Source organism: Ylistrum balloti, unplaced genomic scaffold (genome assembly GCF_031769215.1).
Source record: "Ylistrum balloti isolate Yb309-2 unplaced genomic scaffold, AGI_CSIRO_Ybal_v1 Utg369882, whole genome shotgun sequence".
NCBI lineage: Eukaryota > Metazoa > Mollusca > Bivalvia > Pectinida > Pectinidae > Ylistrum > Ylistrum balloti.
The window spans coordinates 888319-906572 of NW_026782019.1; the positions used below are offsets into that span (position 1 = coordinate 888319).

Below are 18254 nucleotides of genomic sequence, written 5' to 3' on the forward strand. Positions count from 1 at the left end.
TATTACTGCAAATGGGAAATAACTGATCAAAATTCAATAAATTCAGACAGGACCGATGCACTTGATATTGGGAAACCACGAAGTCAAGGATCAGTGGAAATTCATGCTTTGACCAATTGTTATGGTTTACTTTAGCATTCTGTTTTCAAAAAACACTGTCTTAATTTTTCAAGAAGTTTCATATATATATATAACGCCGTCAAATCTTACCTGTGCTTTTAGCTACTTTCATCAAGCCCCTTCGAAATACTTCCTTTAGCCTCTCTTTCATGTGGAAGTTTTTAGCACCACCAGTGACAGAAATAAGAAGATTTGGTTTGTCAAGGCCCCACACATCCATCATCAACTTTAGCATGTCATTTGTCTTTGTTTTAACATCTACTCGCACATACTGCAATCAATGAGAGACAATTACAGTGAAATTTGCCAAAAAATTGTTTAAGCTAAACAAGTCAGTTATTTCATTAAAAGGGGTTCCATTTTTGTCTTTTTGGAGCATTGAATAAAACAGCAAAAAACCAGTAACAATGAAAATAATTTCATAGAGACAAATTTTTAATGACATTTGTAAAAAAAAAAAAATCTTTTGGTTTTAAGTTATTGCAAAATTTTACTTAAACTACCAGTAAGTATGTGCCATATCCATATCTATCATTACCACAACTGTTTTAATTTGACAATAATCATAAGTTCATAAGTAACTAGAGACTTGTTTTAGTAAACAAAAACATGTCTCCCTTTAACAGCATGTACCAGCTCTATTTGCTGACTTTGTAGTACACTGGGTGTGGAAAAATAAAAATTCCAAAATGAAAGAGTTCTTCATAATGTAGGTAAATTTTGGCAGTTATGTTAGGCAAGTACATGTACTACATATAGTGATTGTTACAAATTGAAATAAATCAAACAAGTCAAATAACTGTGCATCTACAGAGCAGTGCACTTCATCAGTGGGTATTATAGAGCAATATACTGCAACTTTTTATAGGTTATATCTAATGGTTTAAATGTCATCATCCAGACAAGAAAATATTGGAAATATTTGCACTACTTGAACTTTGACCTTAAGATCAAAGTTACAATAATGCAATGACAAGTGCTGCACTTTGTCAGTGTGTGATATACAGGAAGGGGTACAGTTACTAATATAAGGAAATCTTAACAGTTTCACTCAGACTGGAAAATAAAGGAAAAACTCACACTTATTCCATCTTTGACCTTTTAAGTACATAGTGATTTGACAGCACCCTGATCTCATTGTAGGATAGATACAAAAACATTACTCTCAGCTTTAAACATTCAAGGGAGACAATCATTATGCTAATCTATCACAAATACTCCAATATATGGGAGGCTACTGATTACATAAACAAGCGATGAAGCGTGATGATTCATCACTGTAAGATTTCAGTAGTATTAATATCTTACCTTTCTCTCTGTCTGCCCATACCCTACAAACTCCACCTCTCCGAATGTGTCTGTGGGTAGGGAGTAAGTGTTTGTGTCCACCTTCCAGTTGGTCGAAGGGTAGCCATCATGTGGGCGTGTGTGAGGGTGGGCAGAAAAGGGGTACCCACACTGACACAAACCATCACTAGTCCCAGGTGCCCTGAAACAACACAGATAAATCATGTAGGCAGGTGTATAATTCTTTATAATAAGCTACTGTACACAAGATATACACCATGTACATATGGTGTACACAAGATATACACCATGTACATATGGTGTACACAAGATATACACCAGGTATATATGGTGTACACAAGATATACACCAGGTATATATGGTGTACACAAGATATACACCAGGTATATATGGTGTACACAAGATATACACCAGGTACATATGGTGTACACAAGATATACACCATGTACATATGGTGTACACAAGATATACACCAGGTACATATGGTGTACACAAGATAAACACCAGGTACATATGGTGTACACAAGACATACACCATGTACATAGGTGTACACAAGATATACACCATGTACATATGGTATACACAAGATATACACCATGTACATATGGTGTACACAAGATATACACCAGGTACATATGGTGTACACAAGATATACACCAGGTACATATGGTGTACACAAGATATACAGCAGGTACATATGGTGTACACAAGATATACACCAGGTATATATGGTGTACACAAGATATACACCAGGTATATATGGTGTACACAAGATATACACCAGGTACATATGGTGTACACAAGATATACACCATGTACATATGGTGTACACAAGATATACACCAGGTACATATGGTGTACACAAGATAAACACCAGGTACATATGGTGTACACAAGATATACACCAGGTACATATGGTGTACACAAGATATACACCAGGTACATATGGTGTACACAAGATATACACCATGTACATATGGTGTACACAAGATATACACCATGTACATATGGTATACACAAGATATACACCATGTACATATGGTGTACACAAGATATACACCATGTACATATGGTGTACACAAGATATACACCAGGTACATATGGTGTACACAAGATATACACCATGTACATATGGTATACACAAGATATACACCATGTACATATGGTGTACATATGATAAGGATTTATAAGTGACATTAGTATCTGCTATATGCGAAACCTCGCTGAAATTCAGATTCCTTTTCTGATCAACTTAAAAACAAAATATATCATATAAAGTGAAAGTAAACACAATGTTGCCATGAAAATCATTTATAAAAAATTACATTTATATTTTCATATCAGGCCGTCAACCTTTAACAGATATATAATATGTTGTACATATGTTATTTACTCCTTTGTTCTCATTACCCACACTGGGCCATCTACCCACCTTAATTCCCCAACCCTATACAAGGTACTCAATAGAACATCACACAGAAATACTCTCACCTGTACATTAATTAATAACTGTATTCATTAAAACATTTTCAATTTTACCTTCACTTGCACATTGAGTGCATAAGCACCAAACAATGTTTATAAATGTTTATGCCCTGAGTTGACCTGGAATCTTTTATGTTGAATTGATGAGATCAGAACCCCTTTGTTCACACTATAGCAGTTATTTCAAAATCAATTAAAAAAAAAAATCTGATTTCCTCAAGTTAGCTGTACCTTTCTGCTCCTATTCAGATGAAAGGCTATGTTTACATAATCCTGATTCCTTCATGAAAGATCCCCGAGATGTGTACAACATTTGTCTGATGAAGGATTTTGAAGAGAGAATTGTATTTATACATTTTCTTTATATATATATGAAGCCACAATTCCTTATGCCTATGACCCAGGGGTTTCTTTTTTTGTATCATCCATTTGTGTTATCCTTAATATCATTTTTTGGGGGGTGGGGGAGGACTGAGGAGGATGGGGGTTTCAACATTTCTTTGTGCAAGAATTACTCATATGTAATACAAAGTATTAAGCAACATATTGCCGTATGGAAAGAAGACAAAAAAATTGGATTAAGGTTTTTAATATAAACTTATTCCAAGAATGAAGGACCCTTCTCTTTTTATTTGCTCTTGCAGGGCTTCATGTCACATCAAGTATTGGTGCCCGAAAGCAAATTTTGTGAAAATTCTTTGAACCAATCTTCACTGTATTTAAAAAAAGAGAAATTGATAGATTGTGGCTGAACAACAGACATAACAAACCAAACTATGGTACAATGACACATAACCACCCTTCAGCGACAGGCGAGCTATTAAAATTATGTCCATAGTCTTATCCACTGAGTAAACATTAATTACATGTATGATACTGAAGTGTGATAATGATAAAAATATATAGCCCGGTATAAAAAGCCCACAGATTTCCTGAGACAAAGAAATAGAGAAAACTTCTCATTTGCATTCATCTATAAATTCCACTATAATATATTCCATAAACACCCAGACCAAACAAATAACATTGATTGTGAAATGGTTATCTACCAGCAGGCTCTTGTATGAATGTGAGATATCCTTCTGGACTTGAAACTTTTATAAATTTGATATTTATCCAGAGAAGGATAGGTAGTATACAGTTACAACTGTGGGATACAAACTCTAACACTAATAGTGACCTATAATTGATTCACTATACTTGTAAATATTAATGTTTTTTAACTATAATACAGTCTCAGAACACTGATTATTTCCAGGTCTCATCCTAAAGGGAGTAAAAATTAAGAATTGTCTGTTTTTGATCCCTGTTTACATTTCATCTAACAAATGATCTGCCTCTCCAACATTCAAGTTAAGTATAACATTACATGTATTACAAAATATTGCCTTTTTCATCAACTATCTGCAGTAAATCACACTTCATAAAATGATGTATCCCTGAACTCTCTAAGATCAAATAATATCTACATCACCAAATTGATCTCAGCTTCCAAAGCATGACGACTAAGTCTATCAAAAGGCCCATTAGGCCTGTATGGTTTATCTGCTTTGGTTTAGTCAAAATTGCTTCATGCACATTGAATGGAATATATTTTACCCCTATTTCCTTCCCACCCTTCTGACCCCAAAAAGGTTCTGACTCACAGTGTAAACAATATAAAGATACACAGGGATTCTCCAGACCACATTTTAGTAAACTTTAGTTATTCCTACTAAAGAAGGAAGATTTTAAAGTGATAATTTTATTTCCCATCTTGGGCCCCATCTCTCAGGCTCCAGGGTGGTTCGGATTACATTTATACAAAACTAAGTCCACTTCATCCAAGGATACTCAAAACAGATTGTTTAAACTTCTTTCATCCTGTCAGAATAAGGATTTAAGATTTGCCTTTAATATCTAACCTTTTGGGTCCTCTGCTCTTATCATGTCCACTCAGACCCTCTATTAAACAACACTGAGTGCCCTTCACCATGGATGCCTCAACTAAATTTTGTGAAAATACTTTCACTCCTATCAAAGGACTAATTTTTAAGTGTTTCCTCTGTGTTCCCCATTTGACCCTGCCAGTCTTTCCCCAGTGAGATCAGACCTATCACAAAAAACTAAGTATCCTTCACCCAAAGATGCTGTAGATCAAATTTGGTCAGATAAGACAGAAGAAGGAATTTTAAAAGTTTTCTCTTTTTCTTCCATCAGTATTTGACACCTATCTGTCTTGTAAGATTCAGAGCAACTATACTTATATGAAATTGAGCTCTGATCACCAAGATTGCTTCAGACTAAATGGGTATAAAATCATATTATTCAGAGGAAGAAGAAATATTTTGAAGACTTCTTAAGTTTCTCCTATAAAGCTTCACTGCTCAGACCCCTAGGGGTCAAAATCCATCATTCTGATAAAAGTTAATCTTCTTCCCCAAACAAAATTGGGCAAAATACATTAATCCCAACAGAAGAAGGATTTTAAAGTATCATTTTTTTATTTCCCCTATTGGGCCCCACCCAGCTGGTGTCAGGGAGATGCTAAGATCAGATCTATGAGGCGCCATCACCCAGTTAAGGATGTCTCACACAAAATATGGACAAAATATATTCAAATAGGCAAAGCTAGGGACCAAGTTCTCAAGAAATTGCAATCTTTACTTAATGAGATCCAAGATGGCCATCTGTTGGCCATTTTTTTTTTTTTTTCATCAGTCTCAAAATCAAATGGGCACGACTATGGACCAAGAGGAACCTACAAATGAATCAGAGATAGATTTATGGAGTAGTTCTCAAGAAGTAGTGATAACCATGTTTACTTGGCGATTACAGCCATCTGTCAGTCATTTTTTAAATTTCTTTTCTGATCAGTCTAAAAATCAATCAGGCACAACTTTGAATAAAGGGGAACCTACATAATAAAGGTGAGAACAATCATTCCAGTTTTCCTTCAGAAACAGCAAAAACAAATTTCACTGTAAAAATCCAAAATGGCCACTTGATCAGACCGAAAATGAATAGGCAAAACTAGCTATAGGGAACAAGAAAAACATATATATGAAATACAAGACAAAAACAAGCTATTAAATAGCCATTTGATGTTACTGATATGAAGATAAAATGTACATGTAATAACATAAAAGATGCTATCGCAGTGGCCATGGAAACTAACTTTTATCCCTGAGTACCTGTCTGTCAGTAAATAACAGGATCTGTTATCCCTGAGTACCTGTCTGTCAGTAAATAACAGGATCTGTTATCCCTGAGTACCTGTCTGTCAGTAATAACAGGATCTGTTATCCCTGAGTACCTGTCTGTCAGTAATAACAGGATCTGTTATCCCTGAGTACCTGTCTGTCAGTAATAACAGGGTCTGTATCCCTGAGTACCTGTCTGTCAGTAATAACAGGATCTGTTATCCCTGAGTACCTGTCTGTCAGTAAAAACAGGATCTGTTATCCCTGAGTACCTGTCTGTCAGTAATAACAGGATGTGTTATCCTTGAGTGTATGTCAGTAATAACAGGATCTGTATCCCTGAGTACCTGTCTGTCAGTAAATAACAGGATTGTATCCCTGAGTACCTGTCTGTCAGTAAAAACAGGATCTGTTATCCCTGAGTACATGTCTGTCAGTAATAACAATATCTGTTATCCCTGAGTACATGTCTGTCAGTAATGACAGGATTTGTAACTCTGAGTACCTGTCTGTCAGTAATAACAATATCTGTTATCCTTGAGTACATGTCTGTCAGTAATAACAGGATTTGTAACCCTGAGTACCTGTCTGTCAGTAATAACAGGATGTGTTATCCTTGAGTGTCTGTCAGTAATAACAGGATTTGTAACCCTGAGTACCTGTCTGTCAGTAATAACAGGATGTGTTATCCTTGAGTGTCTGTCAGTAATAACAGGATCTGTAACCCTGAGTACCTGTCTGTCAGTAATAACAGGATCTGTAACCCTGAGTACCTGTCTGTCAGTAATAACAGGATCTGTAACCCTGAGTACCTGTCTGTCAGTGATAACAGCATCTGTATCCCTGAGTGTCTGTCAGTAATAACAGGATCTGTAACCCTGAGTACCTGTCATTAATAACAGTATTGGCCATCTCTGAGGACATACCTGTACTATTTAATAATAATTGGATGTTTATGATAGAATTAGAGCGTGATGACTCTATGAATAAATGATGAAGTAAATTGAATCTGGAATATCCTTACATATTGATAGAGCTACGGAGCAAGATACAGACAACACAACAATTATTCCAGACACAAGAATATTCCATGTCCTAGAACAAATATTGGGATAGGTCTAGAGCTACGGAGCAGGATACAGACAACACAACAATTATTCCAGACACAAGAATATTCCATGTCCTAGAACAAATATTGGGATAGGTCTAATGCCAGTAGATATACAAACCTTCATATACTTCAAATAGAATAATTCAGTTGATCAACAGTACACTCTTCATTAACACTTAAGTACTATATTTAGTGGGTAGATATGTTCCACACCAATACTCTGGTATTAATTAGGGACTAGAACTAATATCAGTTACTAGGAGCCTAAATAAATCATGTTGAGTAATGTGTGTTTTCTCAAAGTTCCTAACATTTTTTCTAGTCTAGCCTTGTATTATTTAATATCACGTGTCCCAGCTAGATAAAGGAAATTATATACATACACAGTGCGAGGACACTTATTACACTGCCTTGTAGTTAATACTGACACACACTCATTACATCACCTAGTATCTAACACTGACAAACACTCATTACATCACCTAGTATCTAACACTGACACTCATTACATCACCTAGTATCTAACACACACTCATTACATCACCTTGTATCTAACACTGGCACACACTCATTACATCACCTAGTATCTAACACTGACACACACTCATTACATCACCTAGTATCTAACACTGACACACACTCATTACATCACCTAGTATCTAACACTGACACTCATTACATCACCTAGTATCTAACACACACTCATAACATCACCTGGTATCTAACACACACTCATTACATCACCTAGTATCTAACAATGACACACACTCATTACATCACCTAGTATCTAACACACACTCATTACATCACCTAGGACACACACCATCACCTAGTATCTAACACACATCTAACACTGACACACACTCATTACATCACCTAGTATCTAACAATGACACACACTCATTACATCACCTAGTATCTAACAATGACACACACTCATTACATCACCTAGTATCTAACACTGACACACACTCATTACATCACCTAGTATCTAACAATGACACACACTCATTACATCACCTAGTATCTAACACACACTCATTACATCACCTAGTATCTAACACACACTCATTACATCACCTAGTATCTAACAATGACACACACTCATTACATCACCTAGTATCTAACACTGACACACACTCATTACATCACCTAGTATCTAACACTGACACACACTCATTACATCACCTAGTATCTAACACTGACACTCATTACATCACCTAGTATCTAACACACACTCATTACATCACCTGGTATCTAACACACACTCATTACATCACCTAGTATCTAACACTAACACACACTCATTACATCACCTAGTATCTAACACACACACTCATTACATCACCTAGTATCTAACACACACTCATTACATCACCTAGTATCTAACAATGACACACACTCATTACATCACCTAGTATCTAACACACACTCATTACATCACCTAGTATCTAACACTGACACACACTCATTACATCACCTAGTATCTAACAATGACACACACTCATTACATCACCTGGCTGACCCAATGGGTTTCCTGAGTACTCTTGTTTCCAGTAGAACCCCTCACACCCTTCCCTCTGATCAAACACGATCATTTAGTATAAGCTGATCACTTGTTTCTGAATTGTTTTAAAATAAAAAGTTTCTTCAAAGATAGTTTTTTTCAAACAACTTGCATTATAATGTGCTACAAGCACAAAATCTTTTTTTTTAACCCTAAGATCTGTAATCAATAGACTCCCAGAGGAAAATGTATCATATAATTAAACAGTACCTCTGTAAAAAACTCAGCTTACAAATCGTGAAAAAAGACAGAACATAAAACACACACATGAGCCACATATATGTCCATACAATGCTTTATTATACTGCGTTTGTATATATAAATGGAAGCTGTGCTTAAATAATATATCTATATTTAGTACATTGTTATTGAGTCATTTACTTACTGTGTATATGGTACCTGGCATAAGTATCTTGTAATCAATTTAGCATAACTTATAATCATCTATAATTACATGTATATATTATTCCGTTAGCACAACCTTCCTTAAGGAGGAAATATAAAGAGCACGAAAAGCCTAGTCATTTATGATTGTGTAATAACATGCTATTGATAACCTAATAAAGGTTATCATGGTCTACAAGTTTTAAGTATGGCAGTGAGCGGAGCTATAAAATCCTGTGTGATCACTGACACCCTAAACTATAGACAAACTGCCTAACTATGGATCTCACACTAGCCACAAGCTGTGGCCGACCTGTATTTACAAAACAAGGCATCCAAACTGAACTTCAATATTATGCAAGGGAATCTACAATAAAAACCTGTTTCACCATATTCTTCCTCATTTTCTTTCAAAACCAAGAAGCTTCTGTTTGACCAACATAACTCATCATTTGATGTCTAGCTGTTCTCTGCCTGCCCATAGATCTAAAATTAATTGGATTCATAGCCTTCCTGTCCTGATGACTTTGAGGCAGCACTTGTTGAGATTCTCGCTGCTCCACAGAAGATTCATCTGCCAGCTTTGGCCTTGGAAGGGACTTCTGAAATTCCTATCAGAGTCCCCTGTCTTCATGTCCTTGCTGTCGGAAGTCCCTACCGACTCAAACACACCAACAAGTATTTAATTTCTACGTCTCGTAAGCCATAGTGGAAATTTGTGATCCCTGTACAGTTTCAGGCAGTTGTCATGGACTATAGTCTTCCTCTACTCTTCTTGTCCACTTTCTGATATAAAACTGGTGACTAAACACCATTGACTTCATAGGCTCTATTTCACTTTGGTCGCCAAGTCCACTCTGAATAAAAAGTCCCAAACTTCGTGAAGCCTTTGAGATCATCATAGAAGTGCTTCTGTCGGTCCTGCACCAGAAACAGGTTCTCACACACTGTTCAGTGTGTTCCTTATAAAGCATCCGGAAGAGAGTGTACATACTTGGCCGCTCCTTCCTCCCTGGTCCAGCAATATGGTACCCTTGAAAATATCCAAAGGTTGGCACACTTCTCTCAGTTTGAAGCTAATTCAGTCTATCAGTGATGTGTGGCAGGAATAGCTCCTACCAGTTTCTGCAAATGAAGGTCCCATGCACTTTGTCTGCCCTTTGAGAAACAGCATATGACTTGGTAGATGGTATGGCCAAGTATGCCTTTTTGAAACCTGTTGCAGACACCACAATTACATATTTTTGCCCTGGTCAGTATGGACTTCAGTAAGATACCCTAATCTCATAAAGAATCTACAGACAGCTATATTCACAACTGTCTCAACATTCTTACGTCGCAGATGATGACATTTATTAACCATTTACTAAGGTGGACAAAAAGTATGAGAGTGAACTAGTTTCCCTCCAGTGCCTGTTATCTTCACACAGAGAGATCAATACTATTCAGTATATCATGTACTATATAATGTGAAATGTAAAAAGGTTTTCTTTTTTGCATGTTTTAAACAAAAATTAAAACTAATGTAATTCATACTTACATATAGAATGAAAGGAAGGTTAGTACCATAAATGACCTAAATACCAGGATAATGAACCCTAATAAAAGCCCAGGCACACTACCTTAAAGGCCCAGGGTTACCAAGGATATATAGTGATACTACCCGGTATATACCAACATACTGTACTCTAATAGGTAACCAAGGCAAGTTACCTATAGACCTAGGGTTACCAAGGATATATAGTGATACTACCAGGTATATACCAAATGTACTCTAATAGGTAACCAAGGCAACTTACCTATAGACCTAGGGTTACCAAGGATATAAAGTGATACTACCAGGTATATACCAAGATACTGTACTCTAATAGGTAACCAAGGCAAGTTACCTATAGACCTAGGGTTACCAAGGATATAAAGTGATACTACCAGGTATATACCAACATACTGTACTCTAATAGGTAACCAAGGCAAGTTACCTATAGACCTAGGGTTACCAAGGATATATAGTGATACTACCAGGTATATACCAAGATACTGTACTCTAATAGGTAACCAAGGCAAGTTACCTATAGACCTAGGGTTACCAAGGATATATAGTGATACTACCAGGTATATACCAAGATACTGTACTCTAATAGGTAACCAAGGCAAGTTACCTATAGACCTAGTGTTACCAAGGATATAAAGTGATACTACCAGGTATATACCAAGATACTGTACTCTAACAGGTAACCAAGGCAAGTTACCTATAGACCCAGGGTTACCAAGGATATATAGTGATACTACCAGGTATATACCAAATGTACTCTAATAGGTAACCAAGACAAGTTACCTATAGACCTAGGGTTACCAAGGATATATAGTGATACTACCAGGTATATACCAAATGTACTTTAATATATACCTATAGACCTAGGGTTACCAAGGATATATAGTGATACTACCAGGTATATACCAAATGTACTTTAATAGGTAACCAAGGCAACTTACCTATAGACCTAGGGTTACCAAGGACAATCATGATACTACCAGGTATATACCAAGATAATGTACTTTAATAGGTAACCAAGACAAGTTACCTATAGACCTAGTGTTACCAAGGATATAAAGTGATACTACCAGGTATATACCAAGATAATGTACTTTAATAGGTAACCAAGGCAAGTTACCTATAGACCTAGGGTTACCAAGGATATAAAGTGATACTACCAGGTATATACCAAGATAATGTACTTTGATAGGTAACCAAGGCAAGTTACCTATAGACCTAGGGTTACCAAGAATGAATAGTGTTACTATACACCAGGATGATAAACCTGAATAAGAAACCCAGACAAGCTTAGGGTTAAAAAGGTTTTACTTTGTACAGGCCTATCATTTAATTCACTAAGACAATGTACTTATAGAGAACCAAGAGAGTTATGCATGGTCTTACCAGGAAAATGTACTGATAAGGTAACCAGGAAAATGTACTGATAAGGTAACCAGGAAAATGTACCTTTAGAGAACTTGTATAGCTAATGCACTGATAAGGTAACCAGGAAAATGTACTGATAAGGTAACCAGGCTAATGTACCTTTAGAGAACTTGTATGGCTAATGCACTGATAAGGTAACCCGGAAAATGTACAGATAAGGTAACCAGGAAAATGTACTGATAAGGTAACCAGGCTAATGTACATATAGGGAACCTGTATGGATAATGCACTGATTGGGTAACCAGGATAAAATACCTCTAGGGTTATACCAGGATAATGTACTGATTGGGTAACCAGGATAAAATACCTATAGGGTTATACCAGGATAATGCACTGATTGGGTAACCAGGATAAAATACCTATAGGGTTATACCAGGATAAACTGAAACAAGGATAGTTTATATAGTTAACCAGGATAATATTCTTATAGAGAGCCAGTGTAAGGTTCCAGGTGCTTCACTCAAGTGGAATATTTGAGAGTAACATATGAGAGATCACTTCACCAAGGACTTAGCGAGGGAAGAAAATTCAATCTGCACTCACACTCTTTACATATTTAAGAGACTATAGGGTTTCTCAACATTTACCTTCTTCGTCTTCTTGCACTAAAAGGACTGGTGATATTTATTAAAGATGTATACTCATTAAAAACAAACAAAATAAAAGTCAGAAGCCAGGAATTAAAAAGTTTGTAAACTAGACTTGTGACATTCATCAAAGATATATTTTCATTAAAAGGAAACTAGCAGAGAGCAAGTCATCATTCACATATATATATTATCAATATCAGTTTAAATCTACTACAGTTCAATTTATTTGCTGACTTTGTTGAATAGCTATCTGTCAAGTTAACCATTAAGTTTTATGATTAGTTCCAACCTCTGGAAATTATGTTAGCCGTATCCTCTTCCCAAATATAGTGTCTGTTTATTCTATATAGACATCTTAAAACAGTTTGTATGTATAAAAAGCATGTCAGACTGTTATAACTGAATCTTGACCAGACAAACCCCCAAGGTGACAGACTATCTTGTAACACTAAAAAAAGATCTGAGAAAGTTTTTTTTCCACCTTGGAATATTAGGGGTTTGAAACAAAAGAAACTTACTATTGATATCTGATGGCATTTTTTCTCTTTATTTCCATTGTTACAGATTCTACTCACAGTAAAATACTGTGATGATACCTGAAATTCCCCCGCTACTAACTATCGATTGCTGAACGTAATGCTTAAGGCTAACACAACTGTAAAATTACATAACTGGAGTGATTAAATAACGAGAAAACTTTCATTTTGATCCAATTTAAGGCAGCTTTTCGACATGACGGTGATTGATCACGACATTTATTAGTGCACAGCATTAATTATAGTCTCTTATCTGTCAACAGTTAAATCACAGTAAAATCACACAGGACTAATTCCTTATAAATTGCACTCTGAAAAAAGTAAAGTGTCGATTTCTCATGTGGCAAGCTTTCTGACGGGTCTTGTATTAAATGACATCTATGACAATGTAACACAGCGACAAGCACCTTAAACAAGATCTCAGATGTTAATTAACGAGGCTCTAAATATACGACTTACTGATCTGTTTTTGGTGGTTTCTCCACGATGCGACGACATTGACGCTTCCTTATATTGCTTTTTATCCATTTCACCTCTTTGCTGATGACATTCTGTGAAAAATCATAATTTCCAAATTTCTAAAGTGCTTCATTGTTACAGTAACAAAAACATTGTGTTAGCAAAAGCCGGAGCTTTCTGCAATGGAATCTCATTGATTGGTTTGAAACTCATTTACTGAATCAATTCAGTATTTCACTGTAACGTTTTTGCTTGTATAGTTATATAATTATAACAGATGTTCATTGTTGTTTTTTTAATACATACATTAAGTATTGAAACAAAAATAGACGATAAATATTTTTGTGCTATCTATTAGCACTGGTATCATTATTCGTATTTACTCAACAATATTGACATTTCATGAAATTTGATCGCGACAAAACTTGTGTCAACATAAATAATTCACTTGATTGACATCAGTACAAAATTTATTTTAACTTAAAAATAAAAGGTCTTGATTATCTAAACAAACATAACAGTATATTTTACCATAGGTGGCACAGCCCCGACATTTTCGACACTGACTGCCTGTTCATTGTAATGTAGGCTCTGCTGACTGGAGCCGATGGCTTCATTTGGCTGTCCGCCAACTGTCATCTCGATATCTTGACCAGAGGGACTGATACGGGCCATGGTCAGCCTGCAGTCAGTCACTGTCCTTCATCACACTTCACCTAAAACCAACATTTAACCATCAAACTTTATGTATTTTATTTAAAATCTGTTCATATGATATTCAAACCTGAATCATTATACACATTTATAGTCAAGCTTGTAATAACATTGTTTCTTTATTCTGTTTGAATATAGTTCCTATGATATCACTTCTTAAAAGACTAAATATTCAGTTAGTGCTTTAAACCAGCAAATAATGCTGATATCGCATGAAAAGGCGACCAAAATTATGGGATTACCAATTAGTTATATATATAAGAATACACACACATACAACACCCCTCAGACGATTTTATCAAAACAGTTACCGATCATTATCAGTCTAATATACACACTGCTGACTGGTCATGTATGTATATATAGATACAAATAATCTTTACTAATTGGCTAAGCTTAATTGCTCAATTACATAAAGTCTCATGGAGTCTCTGATGAAGAATATAGGATCAATTTTAAACTTTATGACTGAGCACGGAGGTCACAGTAAATAATTGATATTTTTGGCAATTTTGTTTAAAGATACAACAAGCTTGCTCCTATATATGTGCATTGAAACATATAATTATTGCATTTCTTTAAATTCTTCTTTTTGAAATTATTAGACAATTTTATAAATTGGCAGGAATTTGTCACCACCAAAATTTTCAGGTTTTTTTTCCAAGAAATTTTGTCTTCTTTGCAGGAGCATTTTAAGGCTTTTGTGTTGTTGGCATGGCGAGATCATTACAGGCTATGAACTGCAAACTGTGGCTGATATAACAAGATGTTTCATCTGATCAAAATAATACTAAAATTTGGCTTACAGCCTGAAAGTCCTTAGAGTGGTGAATACTCTCTAACAGGAATACTCTATCCAATATTTTATAAACCTAAACATATCATCCCAGGTATGGGGTACCTCTCTGCTCTCTCAGCTCAGTCACAAACATGTGTGTATCTATCTTATGGAACATATTCTATATAATTCAAAAATCAAATCGGTTTCATATCTAATTTCTGCATCAGAATTTTGAAATTTATACACAGCTTTGACAGTATATTGAAGAATTTTATTATCTTGTACATTTATGCACATTGGAATCGGTTAAAATTTAAAAAAAAAAAAAAAAGGGACAGATATGAGACAATTTATATGGAGAAAAAAATATACAACAATTCTTATATAATTCAGTATTTTTTAAATATATCTTGAAGAAAATTAATTGGAAGGCAACACATTACCACATCAGATATGAAAGTTTGTTTTCTGTAACTGGAAGATAACATAATTAATATTGTATAATATGCATTATAACCAGGGACATTACAACCCATCAGATAGTGTTACGAAAAAACTCGATATCAATTTAACACTACACCAGGACTTTTAATTCCCTACGGACATATATGATATGCTTCACCTCACAGTCAATAGCGTATTCTATTTAGCTGATCAATAGCTCGCTATCCAACCAATATAAACATGTCACTGTTGACACAACATTTACACAAGATCTTTAATTGTATCTCATGATTAGTGTAAGTCTCGTGAAGAAATTCTAATCGGGTAGACAGATTTCAATGTTTGAATGCTGTTATTGTTAATCCAGGCATATCATTCTTGCAGTTCTGACTCATTGTATTTAATGCTGATTGCATGGTTACCTGAAGTATCTAGGATCCTGACAACAACTGTCATCCTGAGGATGACTATTATCCCTGCATGTGTCAAGTAGGTCTCCTAACAGGGCAACATTTAGTCAAAATTTAGCCAAACTTAACCAACATTTCGGAAAATAGCATCATTTTGTCATAAAAACCACACTTCTGGAAACAACTGATGTGCAAAATTATAGACTTTGATAAGATACACAGTTCAACCACGTTTTAATGCAAGCAAAGAGAACCAATGTTTTTGAAAATAGTACCAAAAACGTCTTTGCTATCAAAACATGACCGTTGTCATTAATTTATTAAGATGTGAAATGGTATTGAATATTCTTACATGTTTTCAAACTTACATAGTTCTTGTTAGCACAACAGGAATCAGGTGTTTGATCTAAACACATTTTAATTGTATGTAAATATGATTCTGTTTTTCACGTATCCTATTTTAAATTTTACAATTTACAACTTGTAATTTTTGACTTATTCAGAAACTATATCGATTTTGACCAATCAAGTGTCTCCAGAATGTTTCAATTTTATTAGCAATTCTAGAGACATCTGATGTGTTTAATCAAAAAGTTTTTGATAAGTTATACAATTGAACAAGGTCTGAATAAAATTGTTCCAAGGACTTTTTAATGACCCACAGGCCATTACACAAATGCATTATATGTGACTCAAGGCAACCACAGCAGGGGTCACACCAGCTTTCAAAATTTTTGCACCAAAATTTTGCCAAACATAATATTTTTTTCACCAAATCATAAATTTAGGAGCCAAATATAATTGGGTCAAAATAAATGCTTAAATAGATAATTACACGAAAACCTGTGTATAATGACCAGATTATTGTGACAAATGTTAAGCTTTTAAAACCTGCATGCACATCTACATATGGTCTAGGGCATTCCTATGTAGTTTTATTGAAATTGTTTCACAAGTTTAGGAGGAATTTAACAGACAAGATTTGTGAATGACAGACGAACATGGTGATTCCAGTATCCTCCTCCAATTTCAATGTAGATAATGTAAAATTAATTACAATCACAAGGTTGGGCACTACACTGCATAATGCTGTAGATAGGATTTATATGTACTGGTTTCTGGTAGATGAGCACTATAGGTACAGCATCCGACGATATGTACAATGTATAACTTGTAGGTGCAAATATTAATCTGCCTCAATACATATTTTCTCAGTCCAGATAATTAAAATTCAATCAAAATTATTAAAATCATTTCTTCTGAAACATTTATCCCTGGCAAGACATAATCACATCATAACATAACATATTGTAGCGTAAGGTTAAATGACATAAATTACAGTACATATTTTAACAATATCCCAGACAACACATGGTCACATGACATAAATTGCTATAAATATTGTAACAGAATCTCAGAAAATACTTGTCACATGACATAAATTGCTTTACATATATGTATTGTAACAGTACCCCAAATACACAAGATCACATGCCGTTAATTATTTTTCATATAGTACAGTCCTTTTATCAAAGCTGTTATCTTCCAAAGATGTTTTTTGTCGTTACTTGTCCTAAAATAGCATTAATTATCAATCCATGCATGTGAATATTTTAGGATAAGTAACTTTTGGGATCTTTATATCAAAATCAGTGATATAGGAATCCATGATCAATAATGAAACAAAGGCATTACACATACATAAACTCATAAAACATATTGAAAGCATTTTGAAATTATACTTATATGTCAAATCTTCCAATAATACCATCTTTGGTTTTATTTTGACATTTTGAAGTCATCATCTTTTCGACTAAAAAGAGACCAAAATTCTCAATATACAAAGTTCATGAAAACTTTTGTAAAACAATCTTTGGCAATAGTGCAATTTGACTTTTTAGTATTTATCTAATGTCATTTTAATACAAACATTTTATTAAGAATATTAATTCAAACATTTCAATTCTTATTGCTATTTTAACATTAATGATAAGATTAAGATTAAATAAGATTCTTTAATTATTTAAATCTATTACAAATACACGATCTTTAAAAGTTCCTATACATAATAACCAACTACCAAGCTTGACGATCATCTGTAACAGTACCGTCACTGGTTACGACATTACTGAAACGTGTAAGCCAATAACAGGCTTATAGTAATTATATGTGATACACAATA

The 18254-nt window shown here is 34.7% G+C and overlaps 1 protein-coding gene across 1 annotated transcript in view; it reads right to left on the minus strand.

Annotated features, from left to right (window-relative positions):
* The window catches only part of LOC132546275 (transient receptor potential cation channel subfamily M member-like 2), a 56851-nt gene that overhangs the window by 37627 nt on the left and 970 nt on the right, over nt 1-18254 (minus strand). Inside the window, exons 2-5 of the mRNA XM_060209986.1 lie at nt 14255-14405; nt 13724-13815; nt 1429-1609; nt 211-391 (exon numbers count right to left, since the gene is read on the minus strand). Of these exons, the coding sequence (XP_060065969.1) occupies nt 211-391; nt 1429-1609; nt 13724-13815; nt 14255-14405 (605 nt within the window). The remainder of the gene's footprint in view (nt 1-210; nt 392-1428; nt 1610-13723; nt 13816-14254; nt 14406-18254) is intronic.